The 21,135-nt window shown below is 45.1% G+C and overlaps 1 protein-coding gene across 6 annotated transcripts; it reads right to left on the bottom strand.

The window, feature by feature from the left end:
* Positions 1-793: 793 nt before the first annotated feature.
* Positions 794-12,619, bottom strand: LOC104011426 (solute carrier family 2, facilitated glucose transporter member 11). Of its 6 annotated transcripts, none has more exons than XR_015707173.1 (13): positions 12,480-12,521; positions 10,778-10,876; positions 9,603-9,763; positions 8,971-9,095; positions 7,936-8,065; positions 7,143-7,291; positions 6,143-6,330; positions 4,840-4,950; positions 4,091-4,192; positions 3,665-3,740; positions 3,435-3,462; positions 3,206-3,333; positions 2,323-2,461 (listed from the first exon to the last, which is right to left on the bottom strand). XR_015707173.1 is itself a non-coding variant. In XM_087768483.1 (12 exons), exons 1-12 carry the CDS (start codon positions 12,487-12,489, stop codon positions 2,255-2,257), a joined length of 1,482 nt encoding a protein of 493 aa, XP_087624609.1. In that variant the 5' UTR covers positions 12,490-12,619; the 3' UTR covers positions 794-2,254. The 6 variants fall into 6 exon arrangements, 3 of the variants coding, with proteins under 3 accessions (XP_087624609.1, XP_087624608.1, XP_087624610.1); XR_015707174.1 differs by having other exon boundaries at positions 2,324-3,060; XR_015707172.1 differs by lacking the exon at positions 3,435-3,462 and adding an exon at positions 2,903-3,060 and having other exon boundaries at positions 2,334-2,461.
* Between the last annotated feature and the right edge of the window lie 8,516 nt (positions 12,620-21,135).

Below are 21,135 nucleotides of genomic sequence, written 5' to 3'. Positions count from 1 at the left end.
CTTAAATGCCTAGTTCTTATTTAGTTTCCTAAAGGACAGGATGAGTCTTTCCACCTAGGATTTGAACACTACAAGAAATGTGCTTATTCCAGACCCAGTACTTAGCTCACCCGATACCCTTGGCTTGGAGGGATTTTGTTCTCAAAGATGCCATGCATTGCACTTATGTGATCCTAGGAATCAAATAGATATGCTGCATGTTCACAAGTACTTCTTTAACCTTTATTCCCAATCCATGCTAGTTTATGGCAGTGTTAATGATTTACCACGCTTTCCCTCTTGCAGACCTCTACTATTATTTACTAGTAGGAGGGAAGAAAGGAAGAAGTCAGGCATGCTGGACAAGATCACACTGTAGAAATATATGTATAAGGAAATGAGGTTTTAGTGTCTTGTAAGACATTAATAACTTCCTCACTGGGAACCAGTAAGGTTGAGAAAGACCAGACCAAATAAAGACTTTTAAAATAATCAAGGTCTTACCTAATCCTTTCTTTTCAAAATACTGTAAATGTTTCTTCTTTTTTTTTTTTTCCTGCATTTTTGACCAGAAGAAGGAATGTATGCTGGTTCTTATTGTGGTATTGTGCAATCCATGACGCCCTGCCTTGAAACTATAGACTGTGTCTAGCTTTTTTGGTAATATGATGATTGTCATAGGAAGGATGGCTGTGTTGGGGAAGTGCACTGCTCTTGGTATTAGCTCTTGGCACTGCTACAAATATTGTTAGAGGATGGTGTGGAGGTAAAACAGCAGGAGGCTTAGGGCTGTGAAAGAAACTGCCACTCAGTATTCAGGTCCTTTTGCAAATTTTATTGTGCAGCATCTGCAACAGTCAGTAGTGAAGATCTCATTTCCAGAACAAGACGGCCACAATATTCCTTGACCCCAACAACACGCTCCCAGAAGATGGGCTCTCCTCTGTCCCTGACTCTTCAATCAATGAAAGCCAAATCCAGGCATGATCAGAACGATGTGTTTGCCTAGTCACTGCTTTTTTATTTCCTTATCAATCAGTAAACTGCAAAGCATGAAGAAAAGCAACAGTGTGTCACATTGTATAGCAATGAATATGAAAAGTGAAGCCCTTTTTTACCATGTTTTGTAGATAAAATGTGGAATATTCAGAGACCTGAAGAGAGAAGCAAACACTCAGACAGACAGATTGGGTTCCCCGGGAGAGGCACCACTCTTTTTCGTCTCATCAGTACCAGTTACTCTTGGGAACTCAATCCCATTGAAACCGAGTGTTCCTTCTCTCTGACATGAAATAACTCCAGGTTGAAGAGATGCTACATAGTCATTGCTAATGAAGAAGGAGAACCTGTCCACTGTGGATTAGCCCACTCGTGATTTCCTGCAGCTCTGCTTTCTTTGCTCATGCTTCTTTCAGTGCTGACATATCCCTGTTTGTCCCAACAGAAGAATCTCCAAAATCTAGGCAATGTACCTGATTACCAAGCAAGAGGTTTGGGTTGAGGTGATAGATTATGCTTGGATGCTTCTCTAGCATAGTATCTCCTTTACACCAGGACCTTATACCTCCTTTACACCTTTTTTCTTCAGATGTAGCAATGACTCCTCCCCCCGCAAAGAAAAAAAAAGGATGAAGACCATGCTGCAGGTCACAGAAGTGTGGTCATAAGCTCCTCAAGAAAGTCCTAGTTGCCCCTATACCAGGTACTTACTTGCTCTCAAGTCTAATCATAAGAGGGGGAAACATTGCATACCGACTCTGTCTACTGATAGGCAAGGTACTCTTCTTCCACTGGATTAAAGAGCTAAACACTTTTTTTCATCTGGACTGAAGCTCCTTCTCTGGGAAAGCTTGTTCATAGGAGCAGATAATTTCAACGTGAAAGCTCTGTGTTCTTTTTCTCTCAGTTTCACAAGTATGCTGTACGTCTGAACCTTCCACACTCACTTCCTCCAATAACTGTGGAGTCCTGGTTTTGGTAAGAAAAGTAGCAGACCCTGTGTTTTCAGTTTACACAGCTGCTAACTTGCAGGGACTGACAAAGATTTTATTTCTTTACACACCGTGTTTAATTTTTTTCTGCAGAGGATTTAATTCAGCTCATATTTCAGCAGTTGGAGAGAACTACCAAGTTCATCCTGCACCCTGCACTGCAGGTGATTATTTTAAAAATACACATTTGTGCTGTTTGTGGAGCAATGGATTCTCTTTTGCTTAGTGAGGCTTCTGGGCACTACAGTAATGAAAGAGCAAAATACGGAGTGGAGAGTTTGTTATTAAAGTCTAGTAACAATCATCACTGAGCAGTTACTCTGCTGCAGGGCTGTCTGTCTCGTCTTTCCACGGTAGTTCAGGCGGTTGAACTCCTCCATGACCTGCAGCATGGTCTTTCCTTTGGTCTCTGGCATCACCAGGAAGACAAAGATAGCCATGGACAGACAGTATGTCAGGAAAATAATGAAACAGAAGCTACCAAGTCCTTCCTATAGGAAAAGAAAGAGACAAAATGTGTTCATATAAATTGATCTAGATTTCTTTCTCTCATGATATGGAGTTTCTGGTTTTGTATTTACTAAAAAATTTGGTCAGGGACTCAGCTGATGTAAATCCTGCTTGCTGCCACCTGGGGAATGGCACCGAGTGGTAAGATGAACTAATGCTCCTTTCCTTTTTTAAGGAGGAAAGTTGTACGCTCAGCGGACGTTGAATGTCATTGCTTGACAATTCAGAGAAGTGCTGAGCTCCTTTCTGCTTCGTCCTTCTCACTCAGTGCTAGACTGGGGAAGGTACGTAGCGTGTTGGCTCTGTCCCTCCTTGCGCAGTCCAAAACGGCAAAGGCTTCAGTTCCCTGCTGCTCACTAGTGCTGGGTGAGATCTCTGGGACTGCCCATTTTCCACATTAACCCCAAAGGAGATGCACATACAGGACAAGGGGGGAGGAGAAGGGAGCCCCTCATGACGTTCAAATGACGTCGGACAGTGTTGGTGCCTCTGTCACCGCTTCTGTGGTTGCCAGTGTCACACTCTAACTGTGTGCAGCATTAGCAGCATTTTGTGGTTTTGCTACGCTTTCACTAGGTACCTGGGTAAAAAGAAAGAGGCCATCAGAACTGCAGTCAGTTTGGGCTCTGTCCTTTGCATGAAGTGTTGAAAAAGAGAAGTATGCTCTGGCTTCAAGAAGGGTCTAACCTCCTCCGAACTGAAACAAAACACCCTGCTTTGCTTACCACAATGAAAGGGAACAAAAGTCCAAGGATGAAGAGTTGGATCCAGTTTGTAGCCCCATTAAAAACATAAGCAGCTGGTCTGTACGACTGAATAAATATTTCTGTGGGCAAGGAGCATAATACTCCAGCTGAAAAAGATGTTGGAGAAAAAAGGAAGTTTAGAACTTTTGCAAGATGCTTCTGTAACTCACACTTCATATTGCCACATAAGTTAATGGTTTTAACTGACCTGGAAGTGCTTGAGGTGCTGCTTGGCTCTTCAGGAGGAAGGCATGTAGGAATGCAATATGAAATGAAGTTTTACCTCCTACCACAGCATGGAGGGGAACATCTACCCCTGCGCTGAATCAGGAGTAAGGGTTCACGCTAACTGTGGAACAGCTATGCCTGGGACCTCTCCTAAAGGCTGCAGCGAGGAAGGAATGAGTCTATGAAACCATTCCAGCAGAAAATACCAACCTGGCCCAATGCCAAAGCTCATGATGAAAATAAAGATGAGTGCAACAGAGCAGTATGGTACCCAGGAAAAGGAATCCTATGGTAGGAAATGAAAAGCAAATAAAATCAGAAATTAAAATTTTATTTATCCAGCTCCATTAGAAACATTGATCACTGCTAAGTATGTCAATGTTAAGCATACATGTTTCCTCTACTTCCAGAAACTCACAAGGAGATAGCCTGGGCAGTGATCACGGTTGTATAAAGCTATTGGCTTTAATCTGCATGTACGTGGCTGGGAACAGACCTCTCAGTATGATGGTTAGCCGCAAAACTACTTCCCCTTCCACTAAAAGGTGACTTGGGGGAAGGGAAATAGTAACGATATCTGCCATACAATAAAACATGAAGATGGGACACAGCTCTAATGCATAAGTGGGGGCTTACCTGTAGTGAAAGTGTGACTGTGAGTAGCCCTAAAGCCAAGGCCATAACAGTGTAGTTTTTCCACAGCAGTGCCTTCCTCCCTGCACGCTCGATTAGGAAACCCTGCAAGCAGGAGAACATGCTGTCAGCTCCAAAGGACAGACCTTAGAGCAGGCACTGGCGAGCTGCTCCGGTATCTGCCTTCACCAGCCAGGCAGGGCATCTCTGAAGAGCCGGGGACTGGGACGTGGCACCTCCTCTGGGAGGGCAAGTAAAGGCATCTGGGGGGACTGGCAGGACCAGGAGCTGCAGGGAGTGGGGGGAAGGTGGGGAGGTGCAGGGCTGCAGGGAGCATTGCCCGGGCAGAGGAGGCCTGAGGTGGCACCCTGGAGGCAGAGGACAGCCAGGGAGGGCAGCAAAGTGGAGATGCTTGCACTGTTCATTGCCATGAATCCTACAGCCGTGAGCCCTGCTGACAAGTGGACACAGGGACTGTCATCTGCCCTTCCTACGGAGGGGGACTGGGACTCCCGAGGCTGGCTCAGGCTGGGTCGTGATTTTGAGGCAAAGACTCTCCCGTCCTCCCAGAAATTGAATGTAAATGCCCATGCTTGCAGGGTGTGTGGAGATGATTTTGTGTGATCAGTGCAAAGTACTACGGTCGATTTGTTGCAGAAGTTTGATTTCTGAAGCTCCGTTTACAGTAGTTCTAAAGGCTGAAATGAACCATGCATTACAGCAGAATGAAATTCAGCTGACGAGCCACTTACACACAGAACTGTGGTGAGGATCTCAGTGATCCCAACTCCCAGGGAGACATAGTGGATTTGAGCAGAGGGGATTCCAGCCTTTATAAAGACATTGTATGCATAAAAGTAAACCTGGAAAGAATAGAAATGTGTGAAGGCTGTACCCATGTGGTCAGGTTTACACTAGCTTCTGTCCTTTTTGACAGAAAATAACTCATCAGGCCTTAACAAAAGAGAAAATCGTCTTCTTGATTTCAGTAACCAATCCTCAATGTTTTCACGAGGCTGATTTGTGCAGAACAGCTTTTACTAGCAGCTCTGTCTTGAACTCAGTAACAAACACAGCCTTTTTCTTCTTTTTTTGCTTGCTTTTAGCACTGCCTTTGTCTTATGTTACAGGTTATAATTCTATCTAACAGCTTTCACATGTTTTAGTGTCTCATGTACTTTGGACGAGTAGCATACAGAAATGTGGACAGTACATACTAAGCGAATGGTTTAAATTATCTTTCTACATCATCTTTAAGCCTTTGCAGTGATTTTGATAGTCACTATTTTTCTGGATGCAAACACTCCTAAAGCATAAGAAATTCCACTGTTTATATGTTCAATTTCTACTGGTCCTTCGTGGTGTAGTTACTGCTGCACTAGTGGGGGTAGAAAGGGGTCTTATGAATCTTGAAGTCTTTCTGAATTTGCAAAATTAATCTGGATTTTGAAACTTTTGTGTTTTTACTATAAGCTCATTTTATACCATAACTATTCCAATACTCAACACTATCTACTGAAACACAGATAGAGGTATTTCCAGAGAAAAGGTATATTAGAGAGTACACATCCGTAACTGTCACATATATTCTTGGGATGTTGTAATTATCGATAACCTGAGAAAGTTAAAGGATTTAGAAAGAAACCCAAAGAGGTAAGAGAATGGAAATGCACTCAGTGTACATTACAAACCTGACTCAATTTGTACTGAAATGGCTGAACAATTTTGGGCAGTGCGTTCTGGAGTTCAGAGACCCAGAGGAGGTTATGCGGTTCTTTACTTGTTCTGTATTTGAGATTTTATTTTATCCCCTTCCATTCTCTTATCATAACAGGGTAATCCATAGAGATGCCTTCAGATGACACTTGCTAAAACACAGTTCTCACCTTATCCCAGGTCCCAAACTTCCACGGGAAGAGATTATAATAAACAGCAACAACAGATCCCCTCCTTACAGCCACTGTTGCAGTCACCATTTTACTACTCGTTGCAGAGCTTACTTTTTGCCAAGAAACTGTAAGCAATCTAGAAAGCAGAGAAAAGTAGCAGACGTACCACATTGATGCCAATCAACTGCATGCATGAGGAGACAAGGAAGAGAGTGATGAGCTGCCAACGGACAGCTTTGTCACGAAAAAGATCACAAACGCTCTTAGCCTTCTCCCCACGGATGGCTTCTTGCTCTGCCATCATGTCATCGATTTCGGCCGTATGGTCACCGTCTCCCCAGAGCTGCTTCACCGCTGGAAGGAGAGGGAGAGAGAAGATGGCTCCTGGTCTGAGCTCACCAGCACAGACACGAATTCAGATGATTTCTTCCTGCCTTGCAGAGTGTCTTATTTGAGCTTCAGCCTCTTTGCTTGTGTGAACTTCCTAGAGATCTGGGTTCAGATTACATGCAGATCCAGTTCATTGCTATCTATTTTTACCCATAAATCTTAATCATGACCTCACCTTTGGCCAATAGCTGCTTACAGTGTTTCAATGTAAATCACGCCTAAATTCTTAGCAATCCTTCCCCAAATACCCTCCTGCTAGAGGTGCAGTTCTAGTGCACACACCAAAACACAGACAAGGAAAAACGACTCCTACCTTGAAAAGTAAGTCTACATCCAAAGAGTTCTCTCTTTTCGTAGTTAAAAACCCACAATGGCTGTTTCTCTCTTTATGTCAGTAGTTGCTGTTAGGGTTACTGAAGAACTGGAATGCTTATGGATATGGCATGACAGTAAAGAGCATCCCTTTCTTACACCGAGCCAGAAGTACCGTATCCACACCCTGACTGTTCAGGGCAGATTCTGTATTGATGGAAATACAAGCTCAGTGTGATCACGTCCCTCGGAGGATCCTGGCAGAGGGTAAGGGAAATACTAGTGCCAAGAGAGCACTAATATCAAAACAGAAGAGGCTGTCTTTCATTAAAGCTGAAGGTGGTTTCAGAGCCCAAAGACCAGGGGTCTTTTTCCCAACTGTACCTCTCTTCCAGGCTCATGTGGGCCTTTACCAAGTTTTCCGCTTTTTGCTAAAATGAATGCTTTGTGGCCCATTTCCTTACCTTTCATGCACCCCTCCTTGTCCTTTTTGTCAATGAGCAGGTAGCGGGGAGAGTCTGGGAAGAAGGGGAGGGTGAGAAGCTGAATGAGGGCGGGAAGCGCATGGGCTGCCATGAGAATAGGCCAGAGAGCATCTACTCCAAGGACTTCTCTGAAACAAAACCAGCAGAGCAAGAGGAGCTGAGCAGCCGCATGCACAATGAAGAGAGGATCCACGGGTTATCAGCCTGGTACTGACTGTCCCAAATAGCAGCCGCTGAGTTTCCTGCGGCTTTGAGAACACTGTGGCCAGAATGACGCGTGCCTGGGAGCGGGACGGACCGCCTTTGGCACAGGGCAGGCAGAAGGAGCCTGTGCTGGGGGGAATGAATCCACCACAGGCTTCTGGTTTTGCATGTGTGTGTGATGGGTGGGTGTGCTGGTTTGTGCGTATTTTCAAGAAAGTTTGGATGGATACGACATTCCCTGCTCCTTCTAAAAAAATAAAGATCAGTTCTTACAAAAGGTGGATTTCTTTCAAACCCATTGAAATCTGTTAAAGGTTTTAATTATCTGTATTTTGATCTGTCTTTGCTAGGAAGCAACGCTGTTTTTCAGGATGAAATACTTTTTGTACGATTTCTGTTTCCCATTCACTTAAGTCAGGAATTTGGGCTGAACTAATTCTGTCTGACTGCCTAGGATACCCTGAAAACATGTCTAAAAATAGTTGCTGATTTGCCTATCCATAGGCTTGCACTGACATATGCATATACTTTAACAACAAGAAATAAAATAGGTCTCAGACGCCCTTACCTGAGACCCAGAGCAAATCCCACAAACTTTCCGACGGCAATGGCAGTAGAAGCTGTTATGGCAATCAGCCCGCGGAGCTCCCGGGGGGCACATTCCCCCGCATACATGACATGGATATTCAGAGCTAAACCTGCAAGGAGAAATGACTGTCAGGGCAATTCAGACTCCCATAGGTCTGGTGTTTTGGAGGGGACCATTGCGGGCAAAGCATATCGGGTTAGGCTCTGCGACACTTCTTTAACCATGCTGAGTATGTGTCTGCCTGACATGAAGCATGTTCCCAGTACCGTGGCCTTGCGTCTTTGCTAAATATGTCACTAAGCAAGTACGTTCCCTTGGGAAATCTGTTCTTCACCAGGCTGGCCTTCTCTTACAATGTTTCCTATAGCCACATACACAGGATTGCTATTGCTCCCTTTAATCTCAGATTATATATTTCAATGTCTACTCAGGGTGCTATATGCACCTTATTTTGTGCTTGAAACCAACAAGTTAACAAATGCTATATATTCGATTTGCTCAGTGAATTAATTAATATTTATTGTCTCTCTTGGTTTTTTTTTGCTGGTTATTATTATCTTCATCCAACTGCTCAGGGATCAAAAACGCTGGCAGAATGTCGCCTTCTGAGGCACCTGGAAATTAAAATTGCCCAGCTTGAAAAGCATTTCCTTGTCTGTAATACGGAAGGCAGTATCAGCCACAACAAGCAGCAACAGAAACAAGAGAGGTCAGCTTTCTATTGAGTGAGCATGCTCCCCTGAAATATTGCATGTTTTGGCTTTTTCACAAGTTGGCAGTACTTTTTGTATGGATTGGATGTAAAGATAAAATAATGAGAAATGGAGATGTCACACATGATTAATTTAAGTATGTTTGTGTTTTCTTATTTAGTTAAAAACGCATTCAGCAATCAGGCCCTCTGCAGAGTTTAGTAAAAATCTGTGATCCGTTTACTCAGTCTGGTAAATCCTTGTGACCCTCAGTCACTGCTCTCCCACCTATTTAATACCATAGGCAGGAATGCTAATTTACCTCCACACACTCCAGAAAATAATCTTCCAGCAATGATCATCTCAAAGGATCCACAAAGCCGGCTGAGTCCCATCAGAGTTGCGCTCAGCAGAGCAGGGATATTGGTGAACAGCATGGCCTTCTTCCTGGAATTCATTTAAATTAATGTGACCATAAATATTGTCCATGTGTCATTCACAGCCTGGCTGAAGTGGCATTGAATCGTACCATGGTTGAAGACTCTGTGCCGGCTTCTGAGATCAGCTGCAGTGAAGTAGATGGGAAATGGGAATGGGAAAACTTTGTCACAGACTGATAAGCTAGTTGAAGTTTTTGATGCCTATAGTGGAGCCAATATCTCCACTGAAGAACAAGCTTTGTGAGCGGTTCTTCATTCACTTTCGAATGCATGCACTCATGTGATTTCTCTGGCCTGGATTTGCTTTGGAATTTATAAGGGAGGAGGTATAATTTTCTTTGTGATCATTGGCAGATTTTGCCATTCTGTTTCTTCACTGAACTGATCCTTCATCTGAAGCAGCTCTGGGCTGCTCACAGTGCCACTTTACAAGCAGTGTTTCTCCCAAGACACAGTCACTTATTTTTGCAGTGGTGGGTGTAAACAGAAAGACTAATGTAATCATTATTCCTACCTTCCGAATCTAACAGACAAATATCCGGCAGACAAGGATCCCAGAAGCCCACCGATGCTGTAAATGGACACAACAAAGGACCACATCAAAGTAATCATCTCTTCGCTGGGAGGAGAGCCGTATCTCTTCAGCCAGGTCTCATGGATGAAACTTTTGATGTACTTTAAAAGAAAAACAGAAATCAATGGACTCAGTCAACTTGTTTTTTGCATAACTGCAGTTCTTTTTTACTTCTCTTGCCTACTTACTGGTCTTTTTGATACATTTCTATCGACACCTTGGTTGAAATCTTAGCCCCAGTGAAATCAAAGGCAATTTTGCCACTAACATCCCTGGAGTTAATGTTTTAGCAACAAAGCGCAATGAATAAATCAATGAATAAATATATCAATATTAAATACCAACAGTGAGTGCCACTAAGAGGGTGGCACATTGGTCTTTTGTGTACGTCCTAAACCCTGATTGTTTTGCTACCCGATCTTCCCCTCCATTCCCGCTCGCCTGTCTGTCTGTCTCTCCTGTCCGCCTGCTGCATCCTGACTGATGCCTTGGGTGAAATCCAGGTTTGACTTCAACTGACTGCAGTGGGATCAGAATTTCTCCCTCAATGTGGCCCATGGTGGGGTCCCTCTGACCTACTGTGCATAACCTCCATGGCACCCTCATTCTTGATGAGGGTTCCTAATGTGGTGATAGTATGAGCTCAGTGTCCTCAGCACCATTCAGGATGACAAACACCTCCCCCAGTTTTCCTTTTCCAGATGCAGGTATCGGTGCTGACCTCAGCGCTAGAGCTACAGTCCTTCCCTGTCCTATTTCACCTTACAGACAGTCACTTAAGACTAGTGTGAGTGGCCAAGGACATCGTTCAAAGGACTCCCTGAGCACTGGGAAGAGGAGAATGTCCTGTGAGCAATCCAACTCAGTAAGGGGAAAACAGCTGACTTCATAGACATCAGTCATCCTCCCCTTTCCCAGTTCTGTCACACCAGACAGAAGTTAAAACCCAATGAAACACAAGGGCAATAGCAGCTATTCTTAGAACCAAGAAACCACGATACATCTAGTTTGGAGGGCAGAAGTGAAAAAGTTAGTGGTCACAAATAGAGGCAGGAATGCATGAAGACATTGAAATCCATGCTGGTAACTCAAGTTTTTGAACTGTCCATGCTTACCTCAGCAGGAGAATTGATAATGGAGACCTGCAAGCCATACTGGAAAGTGCCACCAATGCCCAGGACAAAAGCCAGGAGGAAGATATGGTAGCTCATTTTCTGTCAGGAAACAAAAGCAGCAAACAAAGCTAGTATAGCTATTCAGACATGTCCTGTTTTACTTTCAGGAACTCCTGCAGCTTGAGCAATGTCACGCACCTGCCTCCTCTGAGACCAAGGAGCCAGCGCAGAGTGCAGTAGAAGACCACAGCTGCTAAAGCACAGGACAGTGAGAAATTTGAGGAGAGACAAAGCTCGTAGCTGTCTCCCAGAACCCAGCTACACACTTCAGTGCTTCTGTCCTCAGCTTTGGGCATCTTAATCTGCACTGTCACAGGGTAACTAGTTGTGGGAGCATGGTGCAATGTGCACGCATTATGTGCACGATTTCCCTCTATTTGTCCTTACTCCTCCTCCTTTCCCGCTTGTGATCTCACCTAAATGAATATTTTGCTCAGCGACTTGGCTGAGACTAGATAAACATTCGGGGCTTGAAGGGCATTCCTAGTTTCATAGTTTATTCACCCTTTCTTAGAACTACATCTGATAGGAGGCTTAAGAATACCCCCAGAATCCAGTACTGCGACACATGCATACCCCATCCCTCCCACTCCCACTGTTCTGTTCCTGAGTGTCCTAGTGATATTCTGTCCAGCCACGATGGCATGATGCTGCACTTCTATCTCTAGAACAGATCATATTCAAAGGCAATGCTGAACAATGACTGCCAAACATTTACAAGCTGATTTCTAATCAGATGGCATTGCTTGAATGGGCATCAAATTTATCCATGTTGCAACACTGTTGGCTTCAAAGGAGTCAGCTCTGAATAAATTTGGTATTTGGCACATTCACATATTAAATGACAACAATCTCCTCTTTGTCAAAGCACTAGGAAGAAATGAGATTCACGGGCTCTACTAGTAGACATCCCCACTATCCCTCGTGCTACAAAAAAGGCCTCACATCAGCACAAAACGCCCCATCAGCAAGAAAATCAGAAAGCCCTATGCTAAGTGCAAATTTTGTATCATACCTGCAGCAAATTTCTTAGGCTCATCCCCATTCTGTACTATAACACCATTGCTTGGTTTTTCTGTTGCATCTCCTGGGTCACTCTTCCAGTCTAATAGATTTTAAATTCAGGCAAATTTTTTTAAACTTAATATTAATCCTAAAATTGCTTTTTAAAAACATCTTTGTTCCTATACATCTATACATCATCTGTTCCTATGCTTCCTTGACAGGAAAGGATTGTTTTCCATCCTTTGGTGTTTACATCTTTCAGACACTTTGTTATTCATAGCTCCTTTATTGTGGAGGACTTTTTCAGTCTTCCAGCCCTCCTCGATCTGTTAAATCAGGCGGCTTTTGTTTGTTGGTCTGCTCTGAACTCCCTTGGTTTGTCTTCCTCTGTTATGTATCAGACGTTAAATATAAATGTGCTCTTAAATCCAGTTTTCTTTGCTTTTTAAAAATAATTCCTTGCAAGATATTTGGTATCTCTCAGATATGACCTCATACTATTATTTTAACCACATCTGATTCAGATTTACTTTTCTTTCTGTACTTATTTTATACAACAGGTATTTTAGAATAGCAGAAAGGAAAAAAATACGTACTGCAAAAATTCTATTTGGGGAAAAAAAAGAGAAACATATACCAACTTGCATGCAAAGGTAGTCATCTCAGCTTGCAGGCTAGGTCTTTCCTGACGCTTTCTTTGGTTACTTTGGAAAAAGTCGCTCTATATATAGAGAAAGAGGAGCCTGAGATAATATTTCAACATGTGATTTCATTCTTTCTCAGTGTTTACACTCCTTTTGGCTTGCCACGAAGTTCTTGCTATTTGGTTTGTCATTATTGTGTTGGTTACTGATGAAGCTGCGGGTAGTCTTGGTGAGCTGTGTATTCATGCCAGGTCACCAGGGAAGAGACGCTCCAGCAGCAGCTGACAGACAGTAAGAGCTGCAGGAGATGAGTAAAGGACAATAAAAAAGGCACTGATGGAAGGCAAAGTCCAGGGACTGGCACAAACTAGAGTGGACTGGCTTGGACTCCCCAAGTCAGAGGCTGGGTAATCAGTTATCACATTTAAAGGAAAAGTTCCTGACTGCTACTTTGAGCCTCAATACAGCAAAGCCTTCTGAAGCCTGCCTTGACCAAGCCTGACTAAGCCTGTGCATTCAACTCCTGAATTATGCGGTCAGTTGACACTTCAAGAGTAGTGGTCATTGCCTGACAAGTCTGTGCCCCTATAATATATGGTAGATGCTAGGAAAGTTGAATGTCAGTTTTAAATCCTGACTGTAAAATAAATAAATTACATCTTCACTTTTATCCATGATTCTCAAAGGGCCTCTTTATCTAGCAGTCTCCAAGATGGGTCTGTTAAAAGGCTTTTACAAGTTATTCACACAGCTTAGGGGGAAATTCCTTCTCTTGGTGAGCGGCTGCCCTTGGCGGTTCCCAAGGCTAGGATGGTTCATGTCTTTGCTGTCTGGAAGAATCCCAACCGGATAGACGGGGACTGAGCTGTGAGAAGTGAGAGGTGGCTTGTGCAGAGGAGCATTGTTTGAGGACAGAAGCAGTAACTATTTTTATCCGGTGTCGATGGTTATTAATCAGTCCAGCAGTGCGCGGTGATTTGATTTGTAAACAATTATATGAACTATGAGTCTCTCAGGATCACTTTTCACGATGTATTTGTGCCTAACAGTTCACATGATAAGAAAATTGACCTAAACAAGTGTCATATATTTTTTCAGTTGAAGGTATTTTAATTCAGTAACAATTAACCAACTTGTTAAATATTTCAATTAAAATGTAACCACTGTTTGTCTTTGCTTAATCAGTCTGAAGACATCTGATTTCAGGCCACAGTCAGAAAAAATGCTGGAAGTTGGAATTAGTGTTTTCTGACACGTGCTCTCAGGACTGGCTCTGAAGCTCAGGAAGTCCAGTAAACGCGCATCATTTCTGAGCAGGCGTGATTCAGACCGTCAGGTGCAGGCAGTCTCCGTCCTTCCAGGGCTCTGGGGAGAGGCACAACTCCTCCCAGTTATAACCAATTCTCCTCTGACCTGTACGTCCTGGCAGTTTGTGCCAGGCCTCTCCCTCGGCCCAGGCAGTCTCTTCAGTCCATCCCCTGCTGCCTAGCCTGCATCTTCTCTACTGCCTTGTCGTCTTTGCTTCACTTCTGTCTCCTGTCCTTTCTCTGATCCTCACCAAAGGAATGACAGAATATTTTGATGCCATCATGATGGTACCAGCGCTTTTTGCTTTGACCGTGTGTTTTACTCTTTCCATCTGCCCAGTTCCCAGCTCCATGGAGTCCTGCTCTTGATTGTCTTGTCTCAAAATCCTGCGTATTCCGAAATCTCAATGTTGTCCACGAGCAGAGATACCTGCTTTTGCCCATGTCTGCATACGAATGACTTCTAAAATAGCAGCAACCACAAATGAACAAAAGTTTAGTTTTATTTTCCTATGTCATAAACCTTCGGTGGGGAAAGATAAATAGTTCTTGCACAGGCTCCTCTTCTGAGAAAAAGGCCTGCTGCTCCACTCATGCCCAGCATGACAGTAATACACTCCAGAAATATTTACAGTCTTGTCATTCAAAAATGCTGTATTTTTTTAAAAAAAACACTATTTAAAGAACATATAAATATATATGCATATATGAAGAATATATGCTCATTATTCCAGAAGTGGTTCCCTTTTCCATGTAAGCTACAGAAGGCAGCAAGGCAGCAGGAACAGCAATGACAGGCTTGCTTCTTCCTGTGAGACAGAAAGGCACGCCCTGGCAGTGAGAAATGGTGTATTCTCATGAATCCTAGAGATGGGGGCCAGTGGAGACGAGGCATATTGCATTGCCAGCAATAATAGCAAAGCTGCTGTTTCACATAATATCTGGCCTTTAGGAGTAATCATGGCATTTTAACATCCTTTCATCCTGCAGAGTGTAATTTGTGAGGGGCCTGACAGACTTCAAAGTATTCAAACTAAGTGAAACTTCTTTTTAAAATGCCTCTTTGGCCTTACTCAGGTTTTACTACACCTGTATGGAAATACAAACCTGTTCTGCATCACAGAAGGATTCTCTTCAGAATGTGTGAGTAGGGACGTGGTGCTGCATCAGCTGCAGCCACTAAGTGGCAGGAGAAGTACAAAATTTCCTGTATTAGGCTCTTGAATCCAACATGCCAGCAGTTTGCTGCCTGTGGCGTGTGGCAGGGGTCAGAGGAGTACTTCTAACCGCTCCCCAACGGATAACTTGTTCACTGGGGAAACAGACATAGCTGAATGTAACTGTACAAGTTAACAGCCACTGACGTATAGTTTAGGCAGCATGTATCAAGAACAGTAAAACATTCAAAAAGGAAAGCCCTGGTTTCTTCCTGCTGTCTACTCTGAATGAGACCAGGTTTGGGCAGATCTCTTCCAGGAAGAAAAACACATATTCTGTATTAGGCAAGAGCTTTCTCCTTTTTCCTAGCATCTCATAAGCAGGGACCAGCTAGTGCAGGTCTGTCCCCTCAGACGATGGCGTACAGGAGTTTCAGCCTGTGGCTACCAGGTGGAGCGTCCCTGGTTGTTCTAGTCACTGAGATGCGTCATGGGACCCTTTGAGGCAGGTGGGGATTATTCCATTTCTAGCTCCTTAGGCAGAGGCCAACATGTCAAAGCATGTCTCTAGCTGGATAAGAGGCGAAGGAATGCAGCTCACCCAGGCAGTCTGGTCTCCATCCGTTCCCCGGGCCTGAGTACCATGAACCTGATCCATCTGTCTCATTTCTGTTGCAGTCAAACATAGAAATATATCTTTCTGCAATGACCTGGTCATGGACTGCCTGCTTAGACCATTGCATGGTCTTATTTTTCCAAGGCAAGTACGTGCACATTCTTCTATTGAACAGAAGATTAAGGCAGTATTTGTCACAGTCCAAAGGAAATCCTAGAGGCACTGGACACCAATGCACAAGGGCAGAATGAGAGAAAACTCATTCCTGGTGCTTTTACGTGGTGGCTAAACGAGAGAGCTTGCAAGCTGTGCAATGAAGTGAAGCAACTGCCTATGGCAGCCTCTGGTCCGAGAAGGGAAATAGCAGGTGAGCTTACGGCAGCTCCAGGAGGTGGGTGAAGTCCTGCGGGTAGGCGGTGAAATGCTGTGGACCGTGGCACAGGCTGTTCACAAGCCTCCCTGTTCCCGAAGGGGCATAAATTGGCTGTTGCTATGGCTCGATCTGTGTGTGCAGCCGGCTAGCTGGAAGTGGGAGTTCCTGGAGGTTATCCTCTGTCTTTTCTAGTAACAGCTGCCTTGTTGAGGAGTGGATGGGTAGATTATTTTCTCCTATGTAGCATGTATATGACTCGTGCTTTGGTGCAGACAGGTGTTCACGTTGGTTGTTTCTAACTGGCTTCCTGCTGCACCTTAAAAAACCCAGCATTCCCAATGTTCAGTCCCTAGGATAAGTTCTCACAATTTCAGAGTCGCAGTTGGTGTAGATGAGAAATCTCCAGTCTCGGGGTCTGTCACCAGGGTATAACCACCGCGCTGCAGTTACTCAAACTCCCGGCTTTGGGAGCCTTCACGTAAACCCGGCAGGTTTCCAGCACCACCGCGGGAACCTACCGCCCTCTTCCCTCACATACTTTTTCACTGAACTCAAACCTGTCACAATCAAGGTGAAATATGATGCCATGAGCATGGGAGAGTAGTTAGTTGGAGAATGTGATGGCAGTCTCTGCCTGTAATTATCTGACTGCAGGAATAAGTAGTAATCCTCCCATTAGGAAACACCATCAACACACACTCTTTGATCTCCCATGCGCTGAGAGGCTCCTATGTTTTAGAGTGTTTTCACCCCAGGATCCTCTGGACCAACTGCAGTTTCACTGCAAGAAAAGAAAAGGGGCCCCATTTCCATCTGTGAGGCTTGGATCTACAGGATGAATTCTGCCTACAAACACTACACTGTAAATGGCAGGAGAGATCTGAAGCTGTTCCCTGGCTGGTTGTTGGCTATCTCCCAAGCTCCCGTAAACCCTCCTTTCTTTCCTGAAAGGACCATCACAGTGAAATACGAAATACCTCTCTCTGCTTGTCCTGACTCTTGCAGGACTCGCTCCGAATACGGAAGACTCAATAAATAACATCATCTACAAACAAGCAGCTTTCTCAAGAAACAGCTAGCAGGTCTGCTGATTTTATGGTGAAAGCAGTGTTTATGGAACTTAGCTGTTAAAATGGGTTTTCTTTGTAGGAAATGAGTGCCCTACTGTGACACCATTATTCCGTTCGCTAATGTTCCTTAGAAAAAATCCCACAATTTATGGAAGTTCAAGACACTGTATAAGATCTTCAGGAAATGGGCTTCATTGCAGAGGTTTCTCAGGGCAGGGACGCAGTGCTGACAGAGCTTCTGCTACCACCCAGAGTCACTGGGATGCTTTCCAGACCAGCGGAGATACATGGGAGCCGAGTCCTCTGAGGACACGAGGGCTGATACAGCCAAGGGATCTAGCTGCTTTTCTTTGCCAGCTAGGATTTTTGGATGTCAGAAGAATGGCTATATGTTCTGTGCGTTGGATCAGCAGTCTGCATTTTCATTCTCCTAATAAGCAATAGAGCTTCTCTGGGGAAACTGAGAAAGCCCAAAATACTAAAACTAATTTAACTACCCTTTTCTCATTCCCTCGTGAGCTGTAGGTCATGCTGTGGCTGCACTATTCCCTTGCCTTCCTTCTTTGCGTCAGACACTGAGGCAGGCAGTTAGTTGAAACTGGGTGACCTGAAGGCCAGACAGAACAAACTGTTTGGTGGAACAAAATCTCTGTTCCTGCCTGCAAGAGAAGAGCATTTAGACGCTGCCAAATGGCAGTAAATGTCGCTGAATGTTCCTGTCAGAGGAGAGGAAGATACGTGCAGCAGTGCTGGAGGGTCAGACTCATCCTGATTTCTTATTTAACACTCACTTCAGATAGAGCTTTTTATTAGAGCTGTCCCCTGGCTTATGGAGAGGCACCTGGACTGGGACACAGAGTCCCGCCTCTGGTGAAAGCCAAAGTGCAAGTAGGGTTTCTGACTCCTTGCAGGGGTCTTCAACAGCTGAAAGCATGCTCAGTTGTACGTGCTGCTATTGTGCGGCTGAACATAGACCTCTTTTTATAAGAAACAAGCATTGTTTTTCAGTTCTCTTGTTGATTTTGCCACACTGCTTATGAAATGGATGTTGCAAAATAAAGGCCCTTGAAGGACAGTCCCCACTGACAGCTGTGGGAGGCGACCGACGGTGTAGAGGACAGATCACAAGGCAGAAGAATTTAACAAGAATGATTAAGCACTGGAAAAAAATAACTGTGCAAAGAGACAGACGTTTTCTTGCTTGATGTCTTCAACTCATGATCAGAAGCTGTTTTGGAAGAGGTGCTTTATTTGGATATGTGACCAGGCTCTGCTCAAGGAGATTTAGGTGAGATCTTTTTTCTCATGATATGCCAGATGCAAAGCTATATTTTTGAACTAAAGAAACCCAGGAAATAAAAATAACATAAACTTTGATTTACAGCAAACCCCATGCAAACCACATGTCCTTGGAGGGCTGAGCTGTAAGTGCTATCTTTAGTTTCTTTCTAACAAACAAACAAATAAAAAACCCCATCCAATTCTGTATGATTCACCTTCTCCTGACTTTAGCCATCACACTGTAGAGCTAGCTAATTGGGACAGGAAATCCTTCAATGAAGGAGAAAGAATTTATGTATGGCCATTAAACATTGAAAAGTAAACATTTCAAATGCCTCAAGCAGTTATGATTACACAGCTTATCTATGCGCAGCGGGTTCATGGAGCCCCATTTCCAAAACTGGAGCAGAACCTCTGAGCGACTGCTCTGTGGTGGATCTGGAGCTCTTGGCACCTGTTTTCCATGCCACTGAGGACTGAGTCCGAGAGCTGAAATAACCTTCCAGTAGGGTCCCTCTGCCTGTTGCGGCTCGCCCGTAGCTCAGCGCTGCTCTCTCTGAACGCGCGCCTAGTGCCAGTGTATCAGTCACACAGCGACCTCCTGCCCACCGGGGCTAACGGGGATCTCAGGGGTGGCGTGCCCGGGGGAGCACTGGGGCGGGCGAGACCTGTGCAGAGCTCGCACGGCATCACGTCCTGGTGGGGGGAGTCTCTCAGAGTGGGCAGGGGGCGGGTATCTTTGTTTTCAAATGAAGAAAAGAACCGGGGCTGCACTGCAGGGGGATGGAGCATCACGCCAGCCAAGGGGCTTGGGGTCGGGGGGCCAGGGAATGAACTCTCTCCGGTGTGTGCCCTCTACCCGGCGGGAGGAGGTGCCTATGTGTCACCAGGCCAGGTGTGCCTTGTCGCAGTAGGACACGTTGCAAAAGGTCACCAGATGAATTTACAAACAAAATGCCAACGGTGTTAAAGAGCAGAGGGCCCGTGTCACCGGCTGGACGCTCACCCTGCGCGTGGCTGGGGGCTGGTTCCCTGCCCCAGCTGCTGCTGACGGAGGTGAGTGCCCCCGGCACGGGCGCCAGCGCTCGTTAAGGCCTGTGCTGACACGGCGCACAGCTCCTTTCATCCTGCGGCCCCGGAGAGCTCCGCGCTGGGCAAAATGGGAGCTGCCGCCTCTAAACAAAGCATCTGTTTATTCTTGAAACAATTAGTGAGGGCAGTTAGATCTTGAACTCGTTACTGAGCCCAAAACAATTACAATAAAAACAAGTTCCAGATGGGCTCAAAAGGAGTTGTTTTTGTCTTTACTAAATTAAATGGATTCCATGTCTTCAAGTTCCTCTGGCATTTATGGACAGGAAACACGAATTACACACAATCATTTACTGCAAACAAAAGAGATGAACGCTGCAACAGCCCATTTATCTTAGCTCATGTGCCTTCTTGAGGTTTATGTGCTGTTTAACTCATGAGGAGAGTTAATAGCTTTTTTTTGTTGTTTTCTAACTCTTTGCTATTTTGGTTTGCAGAAACTGAGACAGGAACCTGCTGAGTTTCTGTTGCAGGCTTAAGCTTACTGCAACCCCAGGCCAATGCCTGCATGTTCCTTAAAATCACCCCAGAAAAGGGGAAAACAAAGCCAGAGGTAACAGGAAGGTCCCGTAGCAGTCTGTCACTGCGTGTGTGCAAAACCATTCCCTTTCAGGAAACAGATACATTTTTATACCAAAGGCCAAATGAATCCACAGTGGAGAGCGTACAACACACAGTAGTTCTTTTCCAGGAATATTTTCTTGAGAGCTGGTTTGTGGCCTGTAAACGTTTACAGTACAACAGGTTACTATCACTAAGCCTGCAGATGCAGAATGGGTAAACACTGTCTGGAAAAGAGAGTTGCCCTGGTACCGCCGTGTGTCAGTTCTTCCTCTGAGGGACTTGGGCGACGGTTACAGATGGGAGTTCTTCCAGCTAGCTCCTCGGGCAGCTCCAAGAGCCCCCCGGCAGAGACCCTTTTCAAAGCCCACCCAAAATGGGCTGAAGTCTGGGCATCAGATATATTTTTATGGGAACTCTGAGTTTCTGGCGTCTTGAGTTTTGAAACTGATGCTGCACATTGACATGAGTTCAACTGCTTCCGCAAGGCAGGGGAACACGGAAGATGGCAGGCAGCAGAGGTACGCCATCGCTCCGGCCCGCGCTTCCACCTGCGGCCGTCCCTGGGCAGGGGGAGGACAGCAGGACAGGTCAGCAAAGCGGCTCCTGCGCAGTGTTTCTGTTCTGGCAGTCCCTCATACCTTCCTGCAGCTCGGACAAAGAGGTTGCGTTTGCTTTTTTCAGGCTTTTAGTTGGATTCCATGATTTGATAGAAAGCGGCATGTCGGCATCACTGCAAAGCTGTGTAATGCGAGCTCGGCTATGCGGCTACGCTGATGTGAAGTCAGGGAAGGACTTCATTCCCCAAACCCATAAAACGTGGCAAGGACTGTAACGAAGACTAAAGCTGCCCCTGGGCGCGCTGTAGGGCACGAAGTCAGCTTGGCTGAGCTCCGAGGGGAGGGAGGTCACGGGCAGAAAGCAGCCTGGGAACTGGGGGTGTCACCGAGATTGGTTTGGCCTCTTCCAGGGCGAGATGGCGAGCTTCCCAGCGCATTTCATTGCTTGTCCCCCTCCCCCCCATGGATCTTGGAAAAGAAGGCCTCACGTAGAAGCCTGGGCAAGTAGAGTTCTCCAGTTTTGGCTGGCAAACAAGGGAAAAGAATAAAAATGAGAAACTGATGACTTTTTTTTAGATGTCATGCCATCTGATTTGCACATAGTCCTCCACAGGGAGTAAGTGGGATTGATC

This window comes from Nipponia nippon, unplaced genomic scaffold, assembly GCF_047370975.1.
Source record: "Nipponia nippon isolate SJK-2023a ecotype South Korea unplaced genomic scaffold, ASM4737097v1 scaffold_30, whole genome shotgun sequence".
Lineage (NCBI taxonomy): Eukaryota > Metazoa > Chordata > Aves > Pelecaniformes > Threskiornithidae > Nipponia > Nipponia nippon.
The sequence above is the reverse complement of the archived record's forward strand: the minus strand, read 5'-3'. Positions and strand labels throughout refer to the sequence as shown.

Excerpts from the sequence above, each read along its gene's own strand:
- LOC104011426 (XM_087768482.1), bottom strand. The coding sequence starts at position 12,503 with ATGACTACCTTTGCATGCAAGTTG. Across the intron at positions 9,764-10,777 it reads TTATCAATTCTCCTGCTGAG|TACATCAAAAGTTTCATCCA; the intron begins GTAAGCATGGAC and ends TTTCTTTTAAAG. Across the intron at positions 8,066-8,970 it reads ATTTTCTGGAGTGTGTGGAG|GTTTAGCTCTGAATATCCAT; the intron begins GTAAATTAGCAT and ends TTCTCCTTGCAG.